General features: G+C 34.9%; 2 protein-coding genes across 3 annotated transcripts in view; both read left to right on the top strand.

Annotated features, from left to right (window-relative positions):
* LOC143258003 (uncharacterized) overlaps positions 1 to 20,895 on the top strand; it is a 44,596-nt gene extending 23,701 nt beyond the window's left edge. The window contains exons 1-2 of one of the 2 annotated variants that reach the window (XR_013032085.1): positions 7,352 to 7,494; positions 19,984 to 20,895. Coding sequence is in view for 1 of the 2 variants with exons in the window: in XM_076517047.1 (XP_076373162.1) it covers positions 19,984 to 20,153 (170 nt within the window). In the remaining variant the exon portion in view is untranslated. Of the gene's footprint in view, positions 1 to 7,351; positions 7,495 to 19,983 lie in introns of those variants that run through there. The other variant, XM_076517047.1, reaches the window with a different exon arrangement.
* Positions 1,603 to 6,158, top strand: LOC143255738 (transcription factor Sox-11-B-like). The gene has a single exon (XM_076511893.1). It carries the CDS (start codon positions 1,809 to 1,811, stop codon positions 2,832 to 2,834), a length of 1,026 nt encoding a protein of 341 aa, XP_076368008.1. The 5' UTR covers positions 1,603 to 1,808; the 3' UTR covers positions 2,835 to 6,158.
* Positions 20,896 to 22,666: the final 1,771 nt, after the last annotated feature.

The raw sequence follows: 22,666 nt of genomic DNA, 5'->3' as shown, positions 1-22,666 counted from the left end.
CATTTTGTAAAGGAAAATGCTCTTCGATTGGACAATAAATAAATAAACGTAAACCGATGTAGAAATGGGAACTGTTTTTTAACTTCGTGTTTCAGCCAGTGAAAGTTTAATATACCCAAAAAAACTGTCGATCGGGACTAAACCTGGGGCAGAAGCTAAAAAACAGTTGATATACTAATTTTAAATAAATCATATCTGATGACGAAATGCAGAATTAATGGGTTAATTTACTTAGAAAGTTTTTAAAGGATTGTTCATAACACTGCTATTATAATGGTCAATTGATCAAATACTTTTGGACTAATCGTATTACATTAAAACATAAAGTATATAACTTTTGTTTGTTTTGGAATTTCGCGCCAAGCTACACGAGGGCTGTCTACGCTAACCCTCCCTAATTTAGCAGTGTAAGACTAGAGGGAAGGCAGCTAGTCATTACCATCCATCGCCAACTCTTGGGCTACTATTTTACCAACGAATAGTGAGATTGACCGTCACATTATAACGCCCCCACGGCTGAAAGAGCGAGCCTATTTGGTGTGACGGGGATTCGAACCCGCGACCCTTGGATTACGAGTCGAGTGCCTTAATTAGCTGGCCATGCCGGGTCTTTGTGTAACGTAAGCGTAGCTGCACGGTTTAATATTGAATAAACTTGATTCGTCAAATACTTTTGGGCTAATGCAACGTTAACGAAAGGTAAAGTGTATCTCTTTGAACGTAGCTGCATTATTTAATATTAAAAAAAACATTAATTAATGAAACACTTTTAGACTAATCGTATACCAACAAAATATAAATTGTATTACGTGAGCATAACCGTATTATTTAACATCAAATGACCCTGAATTAATCAAATCTTTAGGACTAGTCATATATAAAAAAAGCTTAAAGTGTGTCATGGGAATGTACAAAATAATAGTTCAATATTAAACTTTGAACTTTGAACCAGTTTCTTTAATATTAGAAATGAAACTATCGAAACCTTTGTTTCCGATTTGTAACATTTATTATATTTGTTGTTTTAATCAAAATGAACAAACTCAACGACACATAACAAATGTGTCTTTGGTTCTTTCAAAAATGAATTCATATTTCAATTATAGACTGAACTCTGCGCTGTATCTTTGTTAGCTCAAACATCTAAAGTACCATTGTGGGTTCGAGTTCCGTCTGGTCTCAATTTTCGTTTCTACAGAAAAGGTTCCAACTTCATAGGTTGTAATGCGGTAGATTGATTATACTGCATACTACCCTAGCCTGATAAATTCTCTATGTGCTTGAGCCTCGTTTATATAATTATTACGAGTTATGACAGTGTACTGAAGACACGTTTAGTGTGTATTGAAAATGATTGTAATGTGTACCTATGTTGATTTAGTACTTGTATAAATCGTGATGTTTATAGCTGAGCCATCTGATGTGTTTCCACTACGATAAAATCCATATCAATCTTTAGACGCTCAATTCAGTCACTGAAAGTAGTTCTCATAGGCAGCAGTCTAACTGGAGCGTCTGCTCTACCGGATTTCGTGATTGGCTAATCTCTGTGTGTCGTCATCGTTTCGCATCTTTGAAATCAGCGGACTACAGCATTTTGTTCCAGTTTAGAATTGTTTTCGGTGTGAAAGTTTGCAGAGCTAGAAAGTTACGAACGTAGTTTTTTTTTAGACTCTTTCTCAGCTCATACATTACTATGCGAGAGTCAAAACTACTGAAATTAGATGTTTAAGACGATAAGAAAAAGTTGAAGGAGAAGAGAGAAAAGTTGTGTTCATGTCTTCAAGTCACTGCAGCTTAGTACGGTGATGTCGACTAACACCTCCGAGAAACTTACAAGCAGCGCCGGAAAACAGGAACCACACTTTCATCAAAGCTCGCCTGTGTTCGGCTCTATGATGGTAGACACCAACTCCAGCACTCCTTACACTGATGCAACTCAATGTAAAAAACCTGCGAACCACATTAAACGTCCCATGAATGCGTTTATGGTTTGGAGTCAGATTGAACGCCGAAAGATTTGTGAACAACAGCCGGAGCTGCATAACGCAGAGATTAGCAAGCAACTAGGGAAACGTTGGAAACTGTTGACGGAGAAAGAAAGGCAACCTTTCATTCAAGAGGCCGAAAGGCTTCGGATCCTCCACTTGCAAGAGTATCCAGATTACAAATATCGGCCCCGAAAAAAGGCGAAGTCCACTACAGTTCAACCAGGAAAGAAATCTCATACGAAACATAAACTATCGTGCGATAAGAAAGGCACCAAGTCAGTTAAACAGCCTCGAATTCAGCAGAATGGTCAGTTGATTACAACCCCAGTAGTCTTCAGCAACGTGAACCACAATAGATTGAAATTAAAGCTCACAATAGACAAGAATTTTAAGGAAAGCTTTAGGCCAGTTAAACAAGATCCTCGACAAAGCAGTCAGTTTAAATCGTCTGGTAAAGTTCCAGGTTCTCCTTCAGAAGATGAGCCTGCTTCTCCCGAAAGTGCTAATATCAGTCTATATGATGATGTGATGGGTAAAAAAATAGTTTTAGGCGAACTGACAAAACCTGCATCTATTCACGACGTTGGGTGTACACCTGGTCTTGTGGACAACAGTTTGGCCGACCTAGATGCCCTCACCGAAGCCCTACAACTTCCATCAACATGGGCAGAAGAATTAAGGAGCCTCAACATTACCGAACTTTCAGATCTCGCTTCTCAGGAGACTGGCAGCTCCTGTTCAAGTTCCCACTTCGAGTTTCCTGATTACGGCTATTCTGAAGTTTCTGATATTTTAGATGGCGATTGGCTAGACACTAACATCTCGTCATTGATTAATTGTTAGTGACTTTGTACTTTTCGTGACTGTGACTTTGTTTTATTATTCCTAAATGGGTGATGACTTTTGTCATTCCTTTCTGAACAAATTATATGAATCCCTGCGCGTCCCACTTTCTTAAGTGGAAGGACATATTTAAGGTTTGATAATATTCATTGAAAGTGGTGTAAAAATTCAAGAGTCGCGAATTCAGTAAAATGAGTGTGCGCAGCACATCTCGTGTTTCATGACATAATTCAAATAACTTATGGAATATACGACGGACAAGATTGTGTTTTGCCACTAACAGTCCTAACAACAGCATTGCGGGACATGTAAGAATCGGATGGCTATACAACGAAAAAAAAGTACATATTTCATTTATTTGAGTTATCTTTACTGAGATGAAAAACTTTAACTTTTTACCGTAAACTCAAATCTGAAGATAAATGAAAAAAATAGATATACAAAAATTTTTTTGAAAGAAAAATACCCATTTATTTTTTATGCAGTTGTAACTTTACCATTTGGCGAGACCCAAGCTATAAATTACGACAGCCCACTGTAGCGCTAGTAATCACTCATGTTCTGTCAAAATAATATATCATTCTTTGCGATATAATTACAAAACAATGATTTTTAAGAACGTAAGTATGTTTAATTAGCTATAATCATAATAAGGTTGATTTTTATATTTTATTTTAAGAGGTGTCTTGTTCAGATGCTTAGAGTTCGAAGATTCTGGAAGTTTTGAGCAATGTTTTGCCCCAAAGGGCGATTACTGAAGCTAGTACGTCTTCGGATTTGTCATCGCTGTAAAATTAGATGGAGTTTCCTCAGTTTGTAGGATTTTAAATAGTAAACATGGTGTACGGTACTTAAAGCGCTCTCGTGATATTAATAAAATGTTTTATTTTCTTTTATGTTAAAAATTAGTTTTACTTATACTAGAGTTTATTTGAAAAGTTACCAAGACCATGAGAATTGTGAGGAAAAAGATCAGGTTACCAATAGCATTTCCACAGTGTTGTATTGTTTTTATCTGCATAGTTTATTTTCATTATACCTCAGTCGTTTCTTTAACTTATGAGCGAACGTACTTAAGTAACAATGGGAAACTTTATAGGTAGTTCGTAACAACGTGTTCTAAAGCGTATGTCGGCTTGTTTGTTAAAGTGATAATGTAAAAGTGTCGTGTGTGTGTGTGTGTATGTCAGAAGTTTCAAAAATATAATCACAGTTTATTACTCAAAAATGTGTAATCACGTGATATTTCAAGTCACATGATAAGTAGTTAGTTATATAACTTTTAGTAAAGCTTTTTGATTATAGCAATTTAAAGGCAAATAATTCATGTATTTCGTCAGTTGGAAGTTGAATCACATTTTACGTTTAAATGTTCAAGAATCTGGAAAATATTCGACTCGAGAACTGTACTTATTTAATAATATAATTTATTTACAAACAGACCGATTTGTTTTCCAGCTCTGATACGTTGTGTCAGAACGTATTGCTTTTCTTTGATAAACATTCAGTTCGAAATAATCAACTTGGCAAAACCTGATGTTGCTGTGAAGACAAGTTATTTTCAACCATCTTTATATAGCTTCGAACACTTCACAATTATTGAGTTAATAAATTAACTTGGAATTTAAGTGTTCGGATATTTATTTTGAAAAAAAAAATCGAAATGACATAGTACTTTCTTTGTCACTCATTCATAAAATGATTTATAATATTGTTTATTATGTGTGGAAAATAAGTAACACTTACTGTCAGTTTCTGTACTAATACAGTAGCCTTAAAGATAAAACAGTCCTCTGTTAGAACTATAAGCTACATCAGGATAACCTTGTAATTTTACAGTGAAAACATAATAACTTCATTTTAGTCTAGGATAATATCACCAACGTGTAAGGTGTAGCCGTCAAACACGTTGTCGGCAAGTAGAAACTGTATTAGTTACCTACATTGTTAAGTATAAAAACTAATCCTAGATCGGTTCGTGTAAACATCTTTTCTATTTCTCGAACTCCGTTAGTGCTTGTTCGTAAGCCACTTGTAATAACATTTTGTTACTTCATAAAAATATGCAAACTTAAGACAAATGTTTGATATAAGATGGTAAAAAGTAATATAAATTTGTTGATTTGGAACAAACGAATGAAAGTTAAGGAGAATTGAATAAAACTCAATGGGTACTTACCTCAAATAATAAAACTCAATGGGTACTTACCTCAAATAATTTATTGCTTTTAAGAAGGGCATGACTTACCACAACCAACTTTCTGGTAGTAAAAATAGTATGGCTTACCACAACTAAGTGCATTTAGGTAGGATATGGCCATTGAGGACTAACTCACTACTTGTACGGCGCAGATAAACCTAGTTGCTTTGCGCTATAAAATGCCAAAACCACCCATCCCACCCACTCACTACTTGTGCGGAAGGTATGAGTGTAACTGCTATTAGACATGATATGATAAGTTACATAAATAAAAGGAAGTTAAAATAAAAAAGTTTCAGATCTAAAATAAAACAAACTCGTAAATATTAAAACGTTTCGTGTATTTAGTGAAGAATAACTAAAGTAATATAAATATGTAGATAATTAATGCATATAAAACTATGTTATTTCATTAATTCACAGTACGTTGAGTAAAGGTATTATGCTCCTGGCAGTTTTAACCAGATGAGATAAATTACTCATAAAACACACTTTGGTTTCATTTTGTTACACGACTATTAAGTTAAACCGAACCGAATCTAGTTAGACTTTTAATATATACCCTACTTTTGACTTGATTTTAAACATTCAAAATCTCCACTTACTCACATTATAAAATTGGCGAGCGACTGCCAACGTATAACGCAAACCAGCAGTATCAACAGAGAAGTCAACACTGAAAACGCAAATGTGGATTAGCCCAGAACAATTACACAGTTGTTTGTTTATACTTGTATTTTATATCAATCGTATCCTATTTTCGGACATCTTGTAATGTTATTTATATATACTTAATTGTGTTATGATATATGGTAAGTTTTGCAGTATGTGAAAAAGTTATTGTCTTGTACATTTGATTAACACACTTATGATATTGCATGTTCTTTCTCCCCACTATAATGTAGCATGGCTCGGTCCATCTACGCTTGATGTAAGTAAACTATTAATGGCGACTCTCCAGATAAACTTAGTTTTGTGTATGTAATAATAATAACAAACAATATTTTATACTTAACTGCATTGGAGAGATTGAGAAAACTATTTTCTACGAATTTTTACTGTACTTTCGTACGCCTTTCATGTTTTGTACGAACAGATGCATTGATTAAAACTATATTAAGCCATTGTTGTTGTTTTTGTATTGTTGTTTGTTTTGTGTTTCACACTTTCGACCAGAATTCATATTCACGGTCGCTCAGAAGCTTTTCTTACGATAAAAGTACATTAGGTTCTTATAATTTGTGTTTTACTCTATTAGTATTATGGACTAATGAAGGAAAGTACCAACTGAAATGATAGTGTTTCACATATAAAAATATAAAAATAAGGTTTGGTTTGTTTTGAATTTCATGCAAAGCTATTCGAGGGCTACCTGCACTAGTTGTCCCTAATTTAGCAGTGTAAGACTACAGGGAAGGCAACTAGTCATCACCACCCACCGCCCTGCTCTTAGGCTACTCTTTTACTAACGAATAGTGGGATTGACCGTCACATTATAATGCCTCCACAGCTGAAAGGCGAGCCTGTTTGGTGTGACTGGGTTTCGAATCCGTAATCTTCGGATTACGAGCCGAGCCTATAAAAAAAAGTTAAAGTTTCTAAAATTGCTTCTTGTGAAATGAAATAATAAAATATCCTACACTTTTCAAGTTTGGTTTTTATCAAACTATTATTTTCAAAATTTTCTTAAATGCACCTAACTGTTTGCATACCTTTTATTATTTAAAGATGTTATTTTGAGTATTAGGGTGTTAAACCCAAGTCAACATTTATGTGAGTAAACGAAAATGATTTGGTAGATCAAATAGAAAACACATGAAACTGAATGAAAACTGAGCCTCACCCACAGCTAGGAACTCACTAGTCAGTTTTATTTTTATTAAATCCGAACAGCATTTTCAACGCTCGATTTCTAATCACGACTGTACGACGCCGAAAGGCCTCCTATTAACGAGTTAGGCTGAAAAACTATTTGATAACTGAGTGCTGTTAGATACACTTCTTAACCATTAATTTTTTCTTATACAAGTCACGATTGCTCTCCTCAAAAGCCGCCCTGTTTTGAGTCTATAGAGAGTCAACTGTTCGGTTATGAGACGGATGACCTTGTGACACTCAAGCAAATTTCGTTTGAGCACCGGAAGGAGGACGCCAATACAGTTAGTAAGTAGCAGCAATACAAAAATAAACTATTTCTAATAAAATTCACAAGTATATTTATACTCATGAATCTTTGCCAAATGAAAAAAAAAAAAGAGCCACGTGCACCGCCAATAATACTGAGAATACAAAGCACGTTAACTAGCACAGCAACAAAACTGTGTACCTCCTTTTACTTTGATTTAAAATCTCGACAAATAAAAGTATTAATAGAATAAACGAGCGCTTTTATGTAACTTAATCTTGTATTTGGACTTCGAATAGACAAAAGAAAACGTGAAATCATTTTTACACCCGCATGTAAGTATAATGTTTTATTCCTTATGAAGTTCTTTATATCTTTCAAGTGTTTTTATTGTTCTGTAAAAAACAAAACAAAAACAACATTATTCTTAAAACATAATTTTCATACACAACAGGAATTATCTTATCCAGAACAAACGTAACTATAACATCAATAAATTATCCATAACAAATGTAACGTAATTACAAAGTCATTAAGCTATCCAAACAAACGTAACTATAGGTCATTATGCTATCCAGAAAAATGTATCGTAACTCTAATGTAAATACATTATTCAGTACAAACTTTATGTAAACAGAAAGTCATTACTACTGTAGAGAAGGCAGGAAATTATGTTAAACATTTATATCTATCTTTCTACTACTTAAAAAAACACACACCAAAAATAACATGGTTTGTTCCTAACTAAATCACTCGCATTTGTTCCTAACGAACTTGGAATGGTATTGGTAATGACTCCTTGATATATAATAAAATCTATACTATCTCTAATACGTATAAAAATATTCTATACTATTTTGCAGCATACTTAACACCATCTATACTATTTGCAGTATACGTATAATCATTTCACATGAGTTTCATAAAATTATATAATTGATTAAAAACAAATTAAGCCTATTTTTTGGTTAATGTTGTCTTAAGGGATACTTATTACCAATTACGTCACGCCTTGGCTGGCGTTTCGAAAAGATCAAATTTGCCGATTGACTGAAATAATACATTAATTTATTGGAAACAACTATATTTAGTCAAAAATACGGTATTGCTGTATTATAGAATGTCCAAAAGGAAACCAAATTACACATGTAACGATTATGCACATTTACGATTATATCATTATCCTATCATAATTTCAAGTATAACTGAAAAAAAAAAGTTTTAAATCGTCTGGATAAACCTTTACTCGTGCGTTAGTGAACTGCTTTCTTTACTTCATTGTACTCTATTATTGATGGGAAATATTAGCTGTTGGTCCCTTTGTATTCACGACTTTCAACAATACTACCACAATACAGTAGGCCTAAACATCAAATAGCATTCTATTAGAACGATAAATTACTGTAAGTTTACAGCAAAACGAAAAAAATTCCTTTTGATCTCGTTATCTTTGTGCAAGGTGTTCCTGTACAACACGTTTTTCATGAATACGTGGAAATGTCTCCTTGACTTGTTTCCATTCTCACTTGTGCAATTTCACAAAACAGTAAATTGCATGCTAAGCGTGTTTTCTTTTGAAATTAGTGTTATAAAGTTTCGTGGTCTTATTTAGACGATATTTTCTAGCAGAAGAATGCCAGTGAAATTTTGTATACATACGGTTATTGAAAGAGAAGTTTTTAAACATTCTGAGTTAGAGAAAAACCCCAAAAAACACGAGATGTTTTCATGACCTAATTGACAAGATTACATGTTTAATCTCAGTAAATACTGTCGTTACGAAAATCTACGTATTTAGTACTATTCTCTGGATGTACGTAATGTTTTAAAGATAGTTGGTCAAAGAAGCAAATAATTATTTACACGGTTGTTGTGTGAGAGATTCACGTGTAATAAAGTTAACATGTAGAGTCACTATGTAGCGGACTGGCATGGCCTAGCGCGTTAAGGCGTGCGCTTCATAATCTGAGGGTCGCGGGTTCGCGCCCGAGTCGCGCCAAACATGCTCGCCCTCCCAACCGTGGGGGCGTTATAATGTGACAGTCAATCCCACTTTTCGTTGGTAAAAGAGTAGCCCAAGAGTTGGCGGTGGGTGGTGATGACTAGCTGCCTTCCCTCTAGTCTTACACTGCTAAATTAGGGACGGCTAGCACAGATAGCCCTCGAGTAGCTTTGTGCGAAATTTCAAAACACTATGTAGCCTAAAAGGCTGTATTCAATCAACTAAATTCATATTAACTTTCTAGTACGGGATTGTGTAAAACAGCAGTACCTGTTGTTATGTATTGTAATTCATTTCGAATGAGTCTCCTCTTTATTATGTTACGAATGTTAACTTATAACTATTTAAAATAATCGGAAATATGAATTTAGAAGTTAATTAAATGTTAATATGTATCAACGTTATGTTATTTGCCAACAAGATTGACACACGCAAATTTCTTTTTTTAAACAATTACATTTTAATATAGAAATACAATTTATAATAATGGTTATTACTAAAAGTTATTAGAAATAATGATTTATACACAAAGTTTTACAAACCTACAAATAATAAGGAGTTTTATATCTGGTCTAGAACTGAATATTTTATCGACGATCCAGGCCCACAACGAGCAAATTAATTATGAGTTGTTGTCACACCTCGCTTAAGCTAGCTGGTTTGATTGACCTCACACCGCTGACTTTTACCGATGATGATATTTAATGTCCTGGTAGAAACTCTAACGTCCGAAGTTAATTCACTGAAGTTGAACGGTTTGTAATGTTCGAAATCTATAAATGTTCCTGGTCAAATGATGCAGTTATCCAATTAATAGGTGGTAATCACAATCATACCTTCCGAAGCCTTTAGCACACTTACTGTAGCTGACCAATAATAATATTTTTCTGCTGTCTCTTATTTAGCTGCTTTTGTATAACTCATGCGAGTTTCTTCAGCAATGTTTTTGCACGTTTTTGTAAAACAAATATCATCTATTTTACTCTCAAGAATCTTTTACAAATTTCGAAAACAGGCAGGTCTTGCGCAATACATAGTCATGAATATACGTCACATGCAAAGAAAAACTGTAGTGAAACAAACGTTATATCTCCCTCATTAGAGAATTAAAATTGATATTAGACAGTTTTTCACTAAGATATTACAGGTATATGTATATATACACACACTGATAGAATTACATTGTCAATGAATTACACAGTTTCTAAAATTATAACATATATAGTGCAGTGAATGCAAATAGCCTTATGATAATAAAATTACACAGCACGTGATGTGCTTAAACACACAAGAAATGGTCATTGGGGGGTTAGTTTGAGTGCTTGATGCAAGCGACGCAGGCGCGAAGCCATGCTAGGGTGTCCGGGGGCATGCCCCCAACAAAGTTTTTAATAAAACATAAAAAAAAGCCTGAATTATGCATTCTGAAACCACCTTTTTGGCAAATTTCAGAATGGCACACTGAGGTGTTTGTATTATTATTTTAATCATAAATAAATATATAGTCCTATATATATAATACATAACTTAAAGTTATCATGCCCAGCAAAGTAGGCCTGCAGTCCCTTCATCAACATATAAAATATAGAGTCACTCAGGATGGTGCAAAATATACGTATAGTGTCTATAATCTGTATTCAAATATCATGGACAGTGTATGTTCAGATTCCCTGGATTTCAAGAATTAACTTCACAAATAAACAGTGGGTGGCACCGTGGCAGGCTGGCAGCACCATGGCACTGACCTAGAGCCGTTGACGCCATATAGTGAATGATTCACTATAGATGGCGCCAATGGTACTGTGAATGTGACGTTGACAAACAAAAGTTGCGATAAATAATCATTCACTATGTCAAGCTTGAAAAAGCAAAAGACACTGCATGGGTTATTTAAACCCATTCATGAGGCTGAACGTGATCAATCTTCTGCAGCCAATCAAGTTGAATCAGAATTGTCAGCTGAATTGTCAGAGTCATCACCGTGGCCTTTTACCAGTGCTGCCACTACCACCTCAGGTCCAGTCTGGGACATTGGAAATTACATTTCTGATGATGTCAGCATTTGTAAACAGGCAAGTTGACTACTCATTATATTAATTTTGTATTAAAAATCATGCAAACACTCTGATGAGTTCTAGACTGAATATTCATTGCTGCTAGTGATTGTAGGCCTACAGCTACAGGATGTTAGGCCTGCTCTGTGAAGTACAGCTCTAAGCCTTTCTTTTCGAGGTTATTGTACTCTCATAACAAACTTTCTTATGTGCAAAATAAATTAATTAGAATTATGTCTTTCTGTCTCTTTTAGATAAACGCTGAAACCAAAAAAATGCCTCCTTGAGAATGCCTGGAAGCCAAGAAGTGATTATGTTTTCCCCCAGCGTGGTCGAAGAAAGCACGTTTTTAGCATCGTTGGTTTTCACAGTGGAGATGGCTACCCTACAGTCAATATGCAAAGGGTGCTTTCTGCAAGTACTGCTGTCTTTTTGCTCTTGATGGTGCTGGTGTTGGAAGCCAGAAATTGGGACAACTAGTGAAATTTCCATACACAAACTGGAAGAAGGCTGTTGAAGACTTCAAAGCACGTGAATTGAAACAGTACCACCAAGACAGCAAAGTAAAAGCTAACAATTTTCTACAGGTCGTAAACACAAGTTCGTGCACTTGCAACTTGATGCAACTTACAAGCAAGAAATTGAACAGAACTGGCAATATTTAATGCCTATTATTGATACTGTATTGCTGTGTGGGAGACAGGGTTTAGCTTTGAGGGGAAATATGATTCTGGTCCAATGTTTGTTGGTGAAACTGATGAGGACCCCATCAATAATTGGAATTTTCGGGCAATATTGCGCTACAGGGCAAAGGGTGATGTCAATCTTTCAGCAAGTCTTAAGAGTACAAAGATGAATACTACGTATCTGAGTCCTCAAATTCAAAATGAAATCATCAATGTCTGTAATACTCATGTTCTTGATGCTTTGGTCAACAGGATTAATGCTGCAAAGTGTTTCTCAATATTAGCTGATGAAACAACAGATATTTCAGGCATTGAATAGTTTTCGCTGTGTGTTAGACATTTGCATGCCAATGACAACTCTGTTGCGATGAGAGAAGATTTTTTGCAATTTATACCTGTTTATGATGTGACAGGCAGAAACTTGGGTGATGTTATCATAACCAATCTGACAAAATATAGTATTGACATGGCTTACCTGCGAGGACAAGGGTACGACGGTGCTGCCTCTATGAGTGGGAAATTCAGTAGTGTCCAGAGACACATAACTGATAAATTTCCACTTGCACCCTATGTACACTGCAGTGCCCATTCCCTAAACTTGGCAATTTCTGATGCTTGTAAAGAAGTTCCTGTGTGAAATTGTATGGGAGTAATTTCTAGCATTGAAAACTTTCTCAATACACCCAAATGAAAGCACGTTTTGGCTCTTTCGGTAGAGCATAAAGCACCTGAATTGAAAAAAAGTTTGAAAGGACTCTACCCTACCCAGTAGGTTGAGAGGCATGACTCAGTTATTGTCTTTCTGGAATTAATCCATACAGTTGCAGATGCCCTTGAGACCATATCAGGTTTGCAAGACAGAGATTCTGCTACGCAAGCCAATCAATTGTTGTGTTCTATTACACAGCCAGAATTCATCATCACTCCACTTACCATTGCTAAATTGTTTTCCTTTAGTTTACCTCTGTGCAACTTACTGCAGCAACAGAACATTGATTTACGTGCTGCGATGTATCACGCAGAAATAGTGGAAGATTTAATCTGTTCACTCAGAAATAATACTGTGAATGAATTTAACAACATTTTCTGTGAGGCTCAAACTCTGTGTAGTGAGCTTCAAATTGACATCATAATGCCAAGGCAGGCTAAAAGACAGATGTACCGTGCTAACCCACAAACCACTAGCCCTGAGGAGTACTTTCGCATTGTTGTATTTGTACCATTTGTTGATCACTTTCTTTCATAAATATGTGACCGTCTGTCCAGTCACAAAACTCTCCTTACAAACTTCATGTGTCTATTACCATCTGGATCTACCACAGAACGGTCAGAACCTACAGCACAACAATGTGACCAAATTAAAGAGTTGGTCAATATATACAAGGCTGACATTGACAGCACTTCACTAGCTGCAGTAGGTGAACTTATGGTTTGTTACAAATCACTTGCGAACAACAGATAAAAAAAGTCATAAATGCTTATGCAATGTGCAATACAGAAATGTTCAGTGGAGCGTTCGTTTTCAACTCTTAGAAGACTCAAAACATATTTGAGAAATACCACCACTGAAGATCGATTGAATGGCTTGGCATCATTATACATTCACTGTGATATTAAAGTTGAACCAAACTGTGTTGTAGATGTCCTGGCAAGAACGAACAGACGTTTGAGCCTTTTATAGATATGCGATTGTATTTCTCTGGTTCTGACAAAACTTGCTATATTAAAAGAGTGTTCAATCAGAAATTTGCATTTGACCATTTGTTGTGTGTGAAATTATCTACCATGCAATCACGGATCTTTATGAAACTTCACAGGTGGCAACTGAACTTGTCTAAAAGGTTTGGGTCCATGGGGGGGTTAACCCCCAAAACCCACCCTTGGCTACGCCCCTGTAAACACATATCTTATCTCTTTGGCTTAACACAATCAGTTGTAACATAACTGAGATGTTTTTCGAACGTTGGGATAGGTTTTAAATTAGTAACAGAAATTTCATTATTAGGTTTTCTAGTCAATTGACATTATGATGACAAGTTTTATAAACGTCTCTACATTTTGCCATATGTCTTGTTGACTCCTAAATGACCTCCCATAGGAATTACATGGGCAACTTTCAATATTTTAGAATCGTATGCTCTTGAAACAATAATTTGATAAACCACAGCCTCATCCTCCGGAGCTGGTACATTTTGTAGTTTCCATTTTCTCATGAGCACACCATTTTTGCAAAAGTAACCATTTGGAACTTTCTCCAGTTCATCTTTTGGGAGTGAATATTTAAATAGTGAAGACATCCGTGAATCCTTTTCTTGCTTATGGATCATATTACTTTCAGCAAACGGAACTTCACCAAAATTACCAGATCCCTCACGTCTACCACCGTCATCCATAGATAACTTGTCAGTAGAACAGTTAATCAGGAGACCCATGTCAGACCCAATACGTTCTTAGTTCAACACTGTGAATATATGATATTCGAATTACAGTTGGTATGGATTAAGAAGTAATTAAAAATGTATTTTGGTTTGTTAGTATCAAATAAAAATGTATAAATCAAGGTGTTACAAGTTGCACGAGAGTAGAGGCAAAATGGTATCTCTATCGTTTCATTGTTTACGTTACTTGGTAAGTTTAAAACAAAACCATTTCGAGTTAATCGGATAAAGGTTTGCCATATTCTTTGAGAATTCGTCGTACTTAGACAATTGGATTGCAAATACACGATCCCATACTTTACACAGAATTTAGTACTATATTATACTATATTTTCCTTCGAAAATGTGAGATGTTTTATCCTTAGTATTCATCTTTAAATCGAATTTACAGGAACATAATAATATTCATACATTCTGCTAAATACATTCACTTTCCTTATGGAGCAGACGACAGAACTTTTTAACTGAAAGACACGTACACGAGATAGAAGATAATTCTTCATGAAATTCATTGACAACGACAATGAAGTTTTATTAAATATTTTTATAACACGCAGAATAAAACAACTTCATCCAGTTTTTGATTTTTACAGAAATTATAACCAATGAGAACATGTTTTTTGAAATCTCGAAACTTTTTATTTATTCTGTGTTTTGAAATAACGAAGCCACAAGGTAGCGTTTCTAGTTCCTATGTGGAGGAGGCAAATGAAGAAACGCTTTTCCAATAACTAAAGACTAGCGTGAATGTTAGGAACTATCGCAAACAAGGGAGCTGACCGACACGATCGTTTTGATATTTGCACTGTAGGAAATGTTTGCGCTAAGCTCGATAAGGGAAACAACTGAACAAGTGTTAACAAGAACAACGTAACGTTCACGAGATAAGCACACGTATTAATCACCTGTTCGTAACGGTCACGAGACAAGCACACGTATTAATCATCTGTTTGTAACGTTCACGAGACAAGCACACGTATTAATCACCTGTTCGTAACGTTCATGAGATAAGCACACGTATTAATCACCTGTTCGTAACGTTCACGAGATAAGCACACGTATTAATCACCTGTTCGTTTTCCGTTATTTAAGCCGATGTTTTATTATTGAAAAAAAGCACAATTAGAAGGAGGGACGTTAAGAAAGATTACTTGTTTCAGATTAACAGAAAAGTGTTTTTATAATGTTGATATTCTGTGTGTGTGTATTAGTAAAGAATACCAACATATATTTTCAAAACTGATCCTAATTTTATCAACTGTTTTTATTATATATTATCCTTCAGTAATAAGGTTAGAGTTCGATTTGTAAAAATTAGCTCAGCACAATCTGAACCTGTTCATTGGGTAACAGTTGTTCGAGTAATCCAATCTTGAACTGGTTTAGCCATGATGTCCTGCTGTCACGGTTGTCTTTAGATATTGTAGGGTTGATTGGATTTTAGTATAATATCATGACCTGTTATGTATTTAAATATCGCTATTGAATTTTTGATTAAACTAGAAGTATTATTTCCCTAATAAGTAAGCAGTAAATTTCCTTCGACAAATAACCCATTGTGTAGATTTGAAACTAGAAACATGACTCTTGGGAGATAAACAACATAAATATTTTTAAACATGGTCAATATTTTAACTTAAATTTACCGTAATATTTTCAAAATAATTGTTTACTCAAAAGTCTCAACGATATCACTTATGAATATTTCATTACATCAGCGAACCCACTGTTAAGATAAAAGCCTTTAATAGATAAAAAGAAGAAATATGGAATACAGGAATATGCAAGATGCTAAAAGAGAATAACGTTTATTTTGACCTTCATAAAAGAGGCAAAATTTTATAATATGTAAAAAAATCATTAACAGTAATATCGGTAATTTTTATTCACCTTTAATGGGGAGGTGGAATAACATAAAATATGTCATTTGAAGGAAAGACCCAGCTTGCACATGCTAATTATGCTGGGGGGATAGCATAAACTTGTTCATTTGAAGGAAAGACCCGACTTGCACATGCTAATTATGCTGGGGAAATAGCATAAACTCGTTCATTTGAAGGAAAGACCCGGCTTGCACGTGCTAATTATGCTGGGGAAATAGCATAAACTCGTTCATTTGGAGAAAGACCTCGCTTGCACATGCTAATTGTCGAAATGTATTTAGAGGTTAGGCCCGGAATGGCCATGTGGTTAGGGCGCGCGACTCGTAATCTGAGGGTCCCAGGTTCAAATCCCCGTCACATCAAACATGCTTGCCCTTTCAACCATGGGGGCATTATAATGTGACGGTCAATCCAACTATTCGGTTGTAAATGCGTAGCCCAAGAGTTGGCGGTGGGTGGTGATGACTCGGATGACTCGCTGCCTTCCATCTGGTCTTACACTGCTAAATTAGGGACAATTAGCGCAGATAGCCCTCGTGTAGCTTTGCGTGACATTAAAAGAAACAGCAAAAATAAACTTAGAGGTTAAGTCTTGTTACCAAAACGTTGTATTTGTAAAAGAAAATAGACAGCTGGTAACGTTATAAAAATTAATTCAAAGATTTATAAGTAAGAACGCAAGAAAGGAAAGTTTAAATAGCTATACAGAATGCCAGATTAATTTTACTTAAAAATTATACACTGATAGTTGTGAACTTTCCATTGTTTCATTCAAAGAGCAAATTTTTAAGACACTTTATTCTCGAATATTATGGGTTACAATTTAAAAAGAAAACTGTAGGATTTTGCTTTGATGTTACTTACTCTTATTATCAGTATATACTTTTCTGAAAGAAAAAATACAGGTCGGTATCATGTGGATTACTTACACGCAGTCATCACTCGTATTCATACAAAGATATTTCTAATTTATTTATTGTTGTGTGTGTGAAACACAGTAACGGCTAATTTTAACACCCTCAGAAGTGGCTACGTAGGCTTAGCAATTAATCATTAACTGTCGAAGTGTGTTGATTTTCTGGGAACAAAGAAACTCATCATTGTATACAGGGACGAGTGAGCTTAATCAAGTAGATGTAAGCAGTTGTCATTAATATTTAAACAAAAACTCTACAGAAAATGTCTACAGATCATGAATAGGTTTTGAAGGTATTCAAACTCCGAACCCGATTGGGTATTTAACATACGTTCAGAGATGCAAGAGAACACACGCACATCGCAAACATTGTACATTAACATGGCTTTTGAAAAAGCATGAAGTTTGCCTTTTTGTTGGTTAATTTTACTTTTCGTGTATTAAATCTAGAGCTAGGCGGCAAACTTTGGCCCAAAGAAAACTAAATACATTCTTACCAGAACTTGGTAGAGCCGTATTCCAGTGTTTCATAATGCAATCTGTTAAGAGTCTATAAAACATTTACAACAGATACTCAATGCCGTGTTTTTCCGAAAATAAGACAGGGCTTATATTAATTTTCACTCCAAAATATGACACTAGGGCTTATTTTCGGGGGATGTCTTATTTTGATATATTAAAAAAATGAAGTTACAAAGTAAAAATTATAAGACCTCTAAATAAATAGAAATTACGAAAACATTCAGAAACTCATTAACAGGAATTTATTCAAAAACAATCATATCATCATCCTCTGGAAAGTCTTGCAAATCATCTGTTTTTAAAATTCCTGCTGAGTTTTCATTTAACTCATTTTCTTGTAGAATTTTCGCACCTACTCTCTCATGTTGAGCATGAGCATTAAACTATTAAACTAACTGATTAATACTTAAAAAAACTAATTAACTAACTAAACTAATTAATAAATTAATTTTTTTTTATTTCTTTCCTCTTCCTGCGACTCTTAACTAGGGCTTATTTTAAGGGTAGGGCTTATATTAAAACTATCCCCAAAAATCACACTAGGTCTTATTTTATGGGTAGGTCTTATTATCGGAGAAGCACGGTAGTTCTTAATGTTTCATAACATGGTCACGTGGCAGTCTGGTACGTTATGCGCATTCATAATGATTACTGTACAGGAAAAACGAATATACGCTTGCTGTGTGAGAGAATAGTCCTATGATCCATACGCACTATCAATTTCACAAGTTCTGTACCATTGATTAAGGTAGCTTATTATTGTCAATTTCACAAGATCGTACCATTGATTACAGTAAATTGTTATTGTCAATTTCACCAGATCTATACCGTTTATCACAGTAGTTTGCTATTGTCAATTTCACCAGATCTATACCATTGTTTTGAGCAACTTGCAATTATCAATTTACGAAGTATATACCTTTGTTTTGAATAGTTTGCTATATTATCATATTAACTGGCAAAACACATTATACACTTCTTGAAAAATAATAAGTGTTCGCAATCCTTCAGTTTCTGGTTGTGTGATAAAAAATCAAATAGATAAGATGATAATTTTGAAATTACAGTTCTCCTTAAAATAAAAGATTTTTATTCATTGAGAAACCTGGTTAATGGTACTAACCAAACATTGTTATGATATTTTTAGATTTAATGAAATATAGTGACAATCTTGAGCGTAGTTTGCGTATCGCATAAAAATCAGTTTCTGTTATTAATACTTTACCTCATTTATGTAGAAAAATCTGACGAAAACATTTGTTTGAACGTAGATAAGTTATGATTCATTTTTTATATAGAACCTGAATCACTATCATTGACATTCTTTTTAGGTTGTTTCTACAGATCCTATACCTGGGATGAAGGTTTTATGTTTATTTTGTTTAGAACCTGAATCAGTGTCATCAGCATCCTTCTTAGGTTGTTTCTACAGATGTTATACCTGGGATTTAGTTTTTATTTATTACTTTTAATGACGATATATATCCATGAAAGTTTCATATATTATTTTGACAGAAACTATTCATTCTTTACTGGAAAGTCTTATGTATTATTTTAACAGTAGCTAAACCTAAAACTGATTGGAAAGTTTTATGTATTTTTGACGGATGATATACTTGACTTTAAGGTTTTATTATTGTTTTGCATGAACTACACTTGATGTGCAGGATTTTCTCTACAAAAGCAGCCTTTGTTTTATAGGCTTTGAGGTTAGTTTCTATGAAACCTTTACCTGATTTTAAGCTTTTAATAATTGTTCCTGTACAGAACGTAAATTTGAGTTGAAGGCCTTTATGCGTTATTTCTTCAAATCTTACATTTTATTAAAAGTTCCAAAGGTCATTTCTACAAAAAACACACTTGACTTGAACGTTTGAGCATTTTGTTTTAATATAGCTTGCATTATACTCAAAGCCTCCAGGAGTAGTATCTGTGGAAACATATGTTTTATGACTTTATTGAACCTTGTTTTGTTGTACAAATGATCTCGTTATTTTTTTAATGTGTCTAGAATCTATAATTAAAATTCGCTGTAGGTTTAAAGGTTTCGGTCTCTCTTATCCATATAGCATTTACCTCTGTAGTAAATACCAGATTTCACAATTAAGCCTCTAAAGTGACATGACTAGAGCCACAAAATATATAATAAATGTATCAGGTCATTCTATAATTAATGTCGTTTTTTGGGATAGGATAAGTTTAAATGCACATTTATTGGCTAAATGAAGTTATTCTCAAAGTCATATAAGTTATATGGGATGACTTGATAGCATTAAGTGTAAGCCATCTCGTTGCTTACTCGTTTTTGTTTTGTTTATTTTAGAAGCCCCAGTTATCATGGAGGTACCAGAGGAGAACATAATGTTTTACGAGTTCAGAAAAGGGAAAACTGTTACCGAAGCAACGCGAAGCATTCAAGAAGTGTACGGTAATGACATTCGAAATGTGAGGAAGTTTAAAAGATGGTACAATAAGTTTAGAAATGGTGTCTGAAGCTTAACAGATGCAGCTTGCACTGGGCACCCTGTTGAGTTTGATAATGACCTGCATCTACCAACATTTGAGAAGGATTGTGCTGTAACTGTTGAAGAATTAGTCCAGAAACTCAATTTATCTCCTTCAACATTTGCAACAACTTGGAAGAGTTTCATAATTGGGAAGATGAGTTGTCAGCTGATAATATGAAAGAACGAGCAGACATATGCACATCTCTTCACTCTCGTGAACTTCAAGCTTTGTTTCTGAACCTCCTAGTGACTGGAGATGAGAAATGAGCATTCTATTAAAATGTTAAGCGCCGCCGACAGGGGGTTAGTGCAAGAGAACCAGTTACACCACAGCCAAATGCGAACCTCCACCCTAGACAGGTTTTGCTTAGTGTTTGGTGGGATAAAGGTGATGTAATACACTTTGAGTTGTTACAATCAAACCAGACAATCACTACTGAAAGATACCGTAAGCAACTGGATCGACTTAACACTGCACTAAAAAAAAAGAGAGACCTGCTTTAGTGAATTGGAAACGAGTTGTTTTCTACCATAACAATGCACATCCTCACGTCGATAGAATCACTTCCAGAAATATTTAACAGCTTGGCTGGTAGAAACTTCCCAATCCTCCTTATTATCTCGTTCTTGCTCCTTCAGATTACCATCTCTTTAGATGTTTTTCATTCAGAAGCTTGAAACATCATCTGAATGAAAAACAGTTTATTTCTATGGTTTTGAGACAAAAAAGTACAAAGGTTATTTTAAACTCAATCATAGAAGTAAACTGTTTTTCATTCAGATGATGTTTCAAACTTCTGAATGAAAAACAGTTTACTTCTATGGTTGAGTTTAAAATAGCCTTTGTACTTTTTTGTCTCAAAACCACCTGATTTTTATAAGAGTAGTATTGAAAATGTTTTGAGACATTGGAAGACTGTTATTGAAAGTGATGGAAAATACATAATTAATTACTATTATTATTTGAGTTCTTTTCTCCTTTTAAATCTAGGTCGGCATGGCCAGGTGGTTAACGCACTCGACTCGTAATCCGAGGGTTGCAGGTTCGAATCTCTATCACACCAAACATGCTTGATCTTTCATCCGTGGAGGTGTTATAATGTGACAGTCAATCCCACTATTCGTTGGTAAAAGAGTAGTCCAAGAGTTGGCGGTGGGTGGTAATGACTAGCTGCCTTTCCTCTAGTCTTACATTGCTAAATCAAGGACGGCTAGCGCAGATAGCCCTTGTGTAGCTTTGCACGAAAATTTAAAACAAAACCAAAAAAACCAACCAAAACCGTTTTAACTCTGAGTGTTACAAATGACATTACTTACGAAATGACCTGATATTACACTACGTAAAGCTACTGGATATTCATTGAGTCTAAACATACAGGTTAGAATGTGAATTTGACATAAAGTGTTCTTGAACTGATCGCCACTGATTAGTCTGAACCAAGAATTTCCTTCCTTTTTTTATTTATACAGATTTCTTCTGCAATTTTCCAACAATGACGAATGCTACTCGTACCTTCCAAGGAAGAGTTGTACCCAATATTTCTGCTATCCTACAGCTGTTTTAACACACATTAATTCAACCCTGATGGACTCACCTTCACTTAGGATGCAAGACAAAAGCCAGCAATGTGACTCATTACTTAATGTACACCTACAAATTTAAATTTAAATATTAGTGTGTGTGTGCGTTTGTCTTATAGCAAAGCTACATCGGGCTATCTGCTTAGCCCATTAAATATTAGAAACCGTGTTTTGGCACAATTTTTAAAATGTATTGAAGAACCACAAATACATTATTTAAAAAAAATAATTCACATTTTTGCTGATTGTACGAGAACGAAAATAAAGCACCAGACGTAAACTAGTGTATCCAGAAAGAAGGTCGTGTCCGTGGTACCAGAAACCACCTACAGGTTCAGTAAATCTCTTCAATGTCACGGTTTTTGTTTTTGCGGAAAGAAGCCTAGAACTCGCTGCTCCGCAGGGTATAGAGAAGGTTACACTAGCGATCCTTGCTGACTGAACTTACTGTTTGTTTGTTTGTATTTTGAATCTCGCGCAAAGATACACGAGGGCTATCTGCGCTAGCCCTCCCTAATTTAGCAGTGTAAGACTAGAGGGAAGGCAGCTAGTTATCACCACCCTCCGCCAACTCTTGGGCTACTTTTTTACTAACGAGTAGTGGGATTGACTGTAACTTACAACGCTCCCGCGGCTGAAAGTTGAACTTACTGTAAGACATTTTTTTTTTACATTTATAAATCACATCTATTATTTCAAGGCGCAAATCATCTATTTACATGACAACATTTAGAAAAGTACTTGACTATTGTGTGTATTCTTCCCACGCTTTATTTTTCTCTTTTACTTTGACGAGTTCCTGTATATATAAGGAATAACAGTATTGCCCAGATACGGGGACCATGAATTTGCACTCCTCAGAAGAACAGCAGCATCTGATGTGATATGTATCAATCATATTTGCAGTAAAAGTATTGT

This window comes from Tachypleus tridentatus, chromosome 7 (genome assembly GCF_004210375.1).
Source record: "Tachypleus tridentatus isolate NWPU-2018 chromosome 7, ASM421037v1, whole genome shotgun sequence".
Classification (NCBI taxonomy): Eukaryota; Metazoa; Arthropoda; class Merostomata; order Xiphosura; family Limulidae; genus Tachypleus; species Tachypleus tridentatus.
This window is presented reverse-complemented; position numbering and strand designations above follow the sequence as displayed.

What these genes read in the sequence shown, in the direction of transcription:
- LOC143255738 (XM_076511893.1), top strand. Translation starts at nt 1,809, where the DNA reads ATGTCGACTAACACCTCCGAGAAACTTACAAGCAGCGCCGGAAAACAG.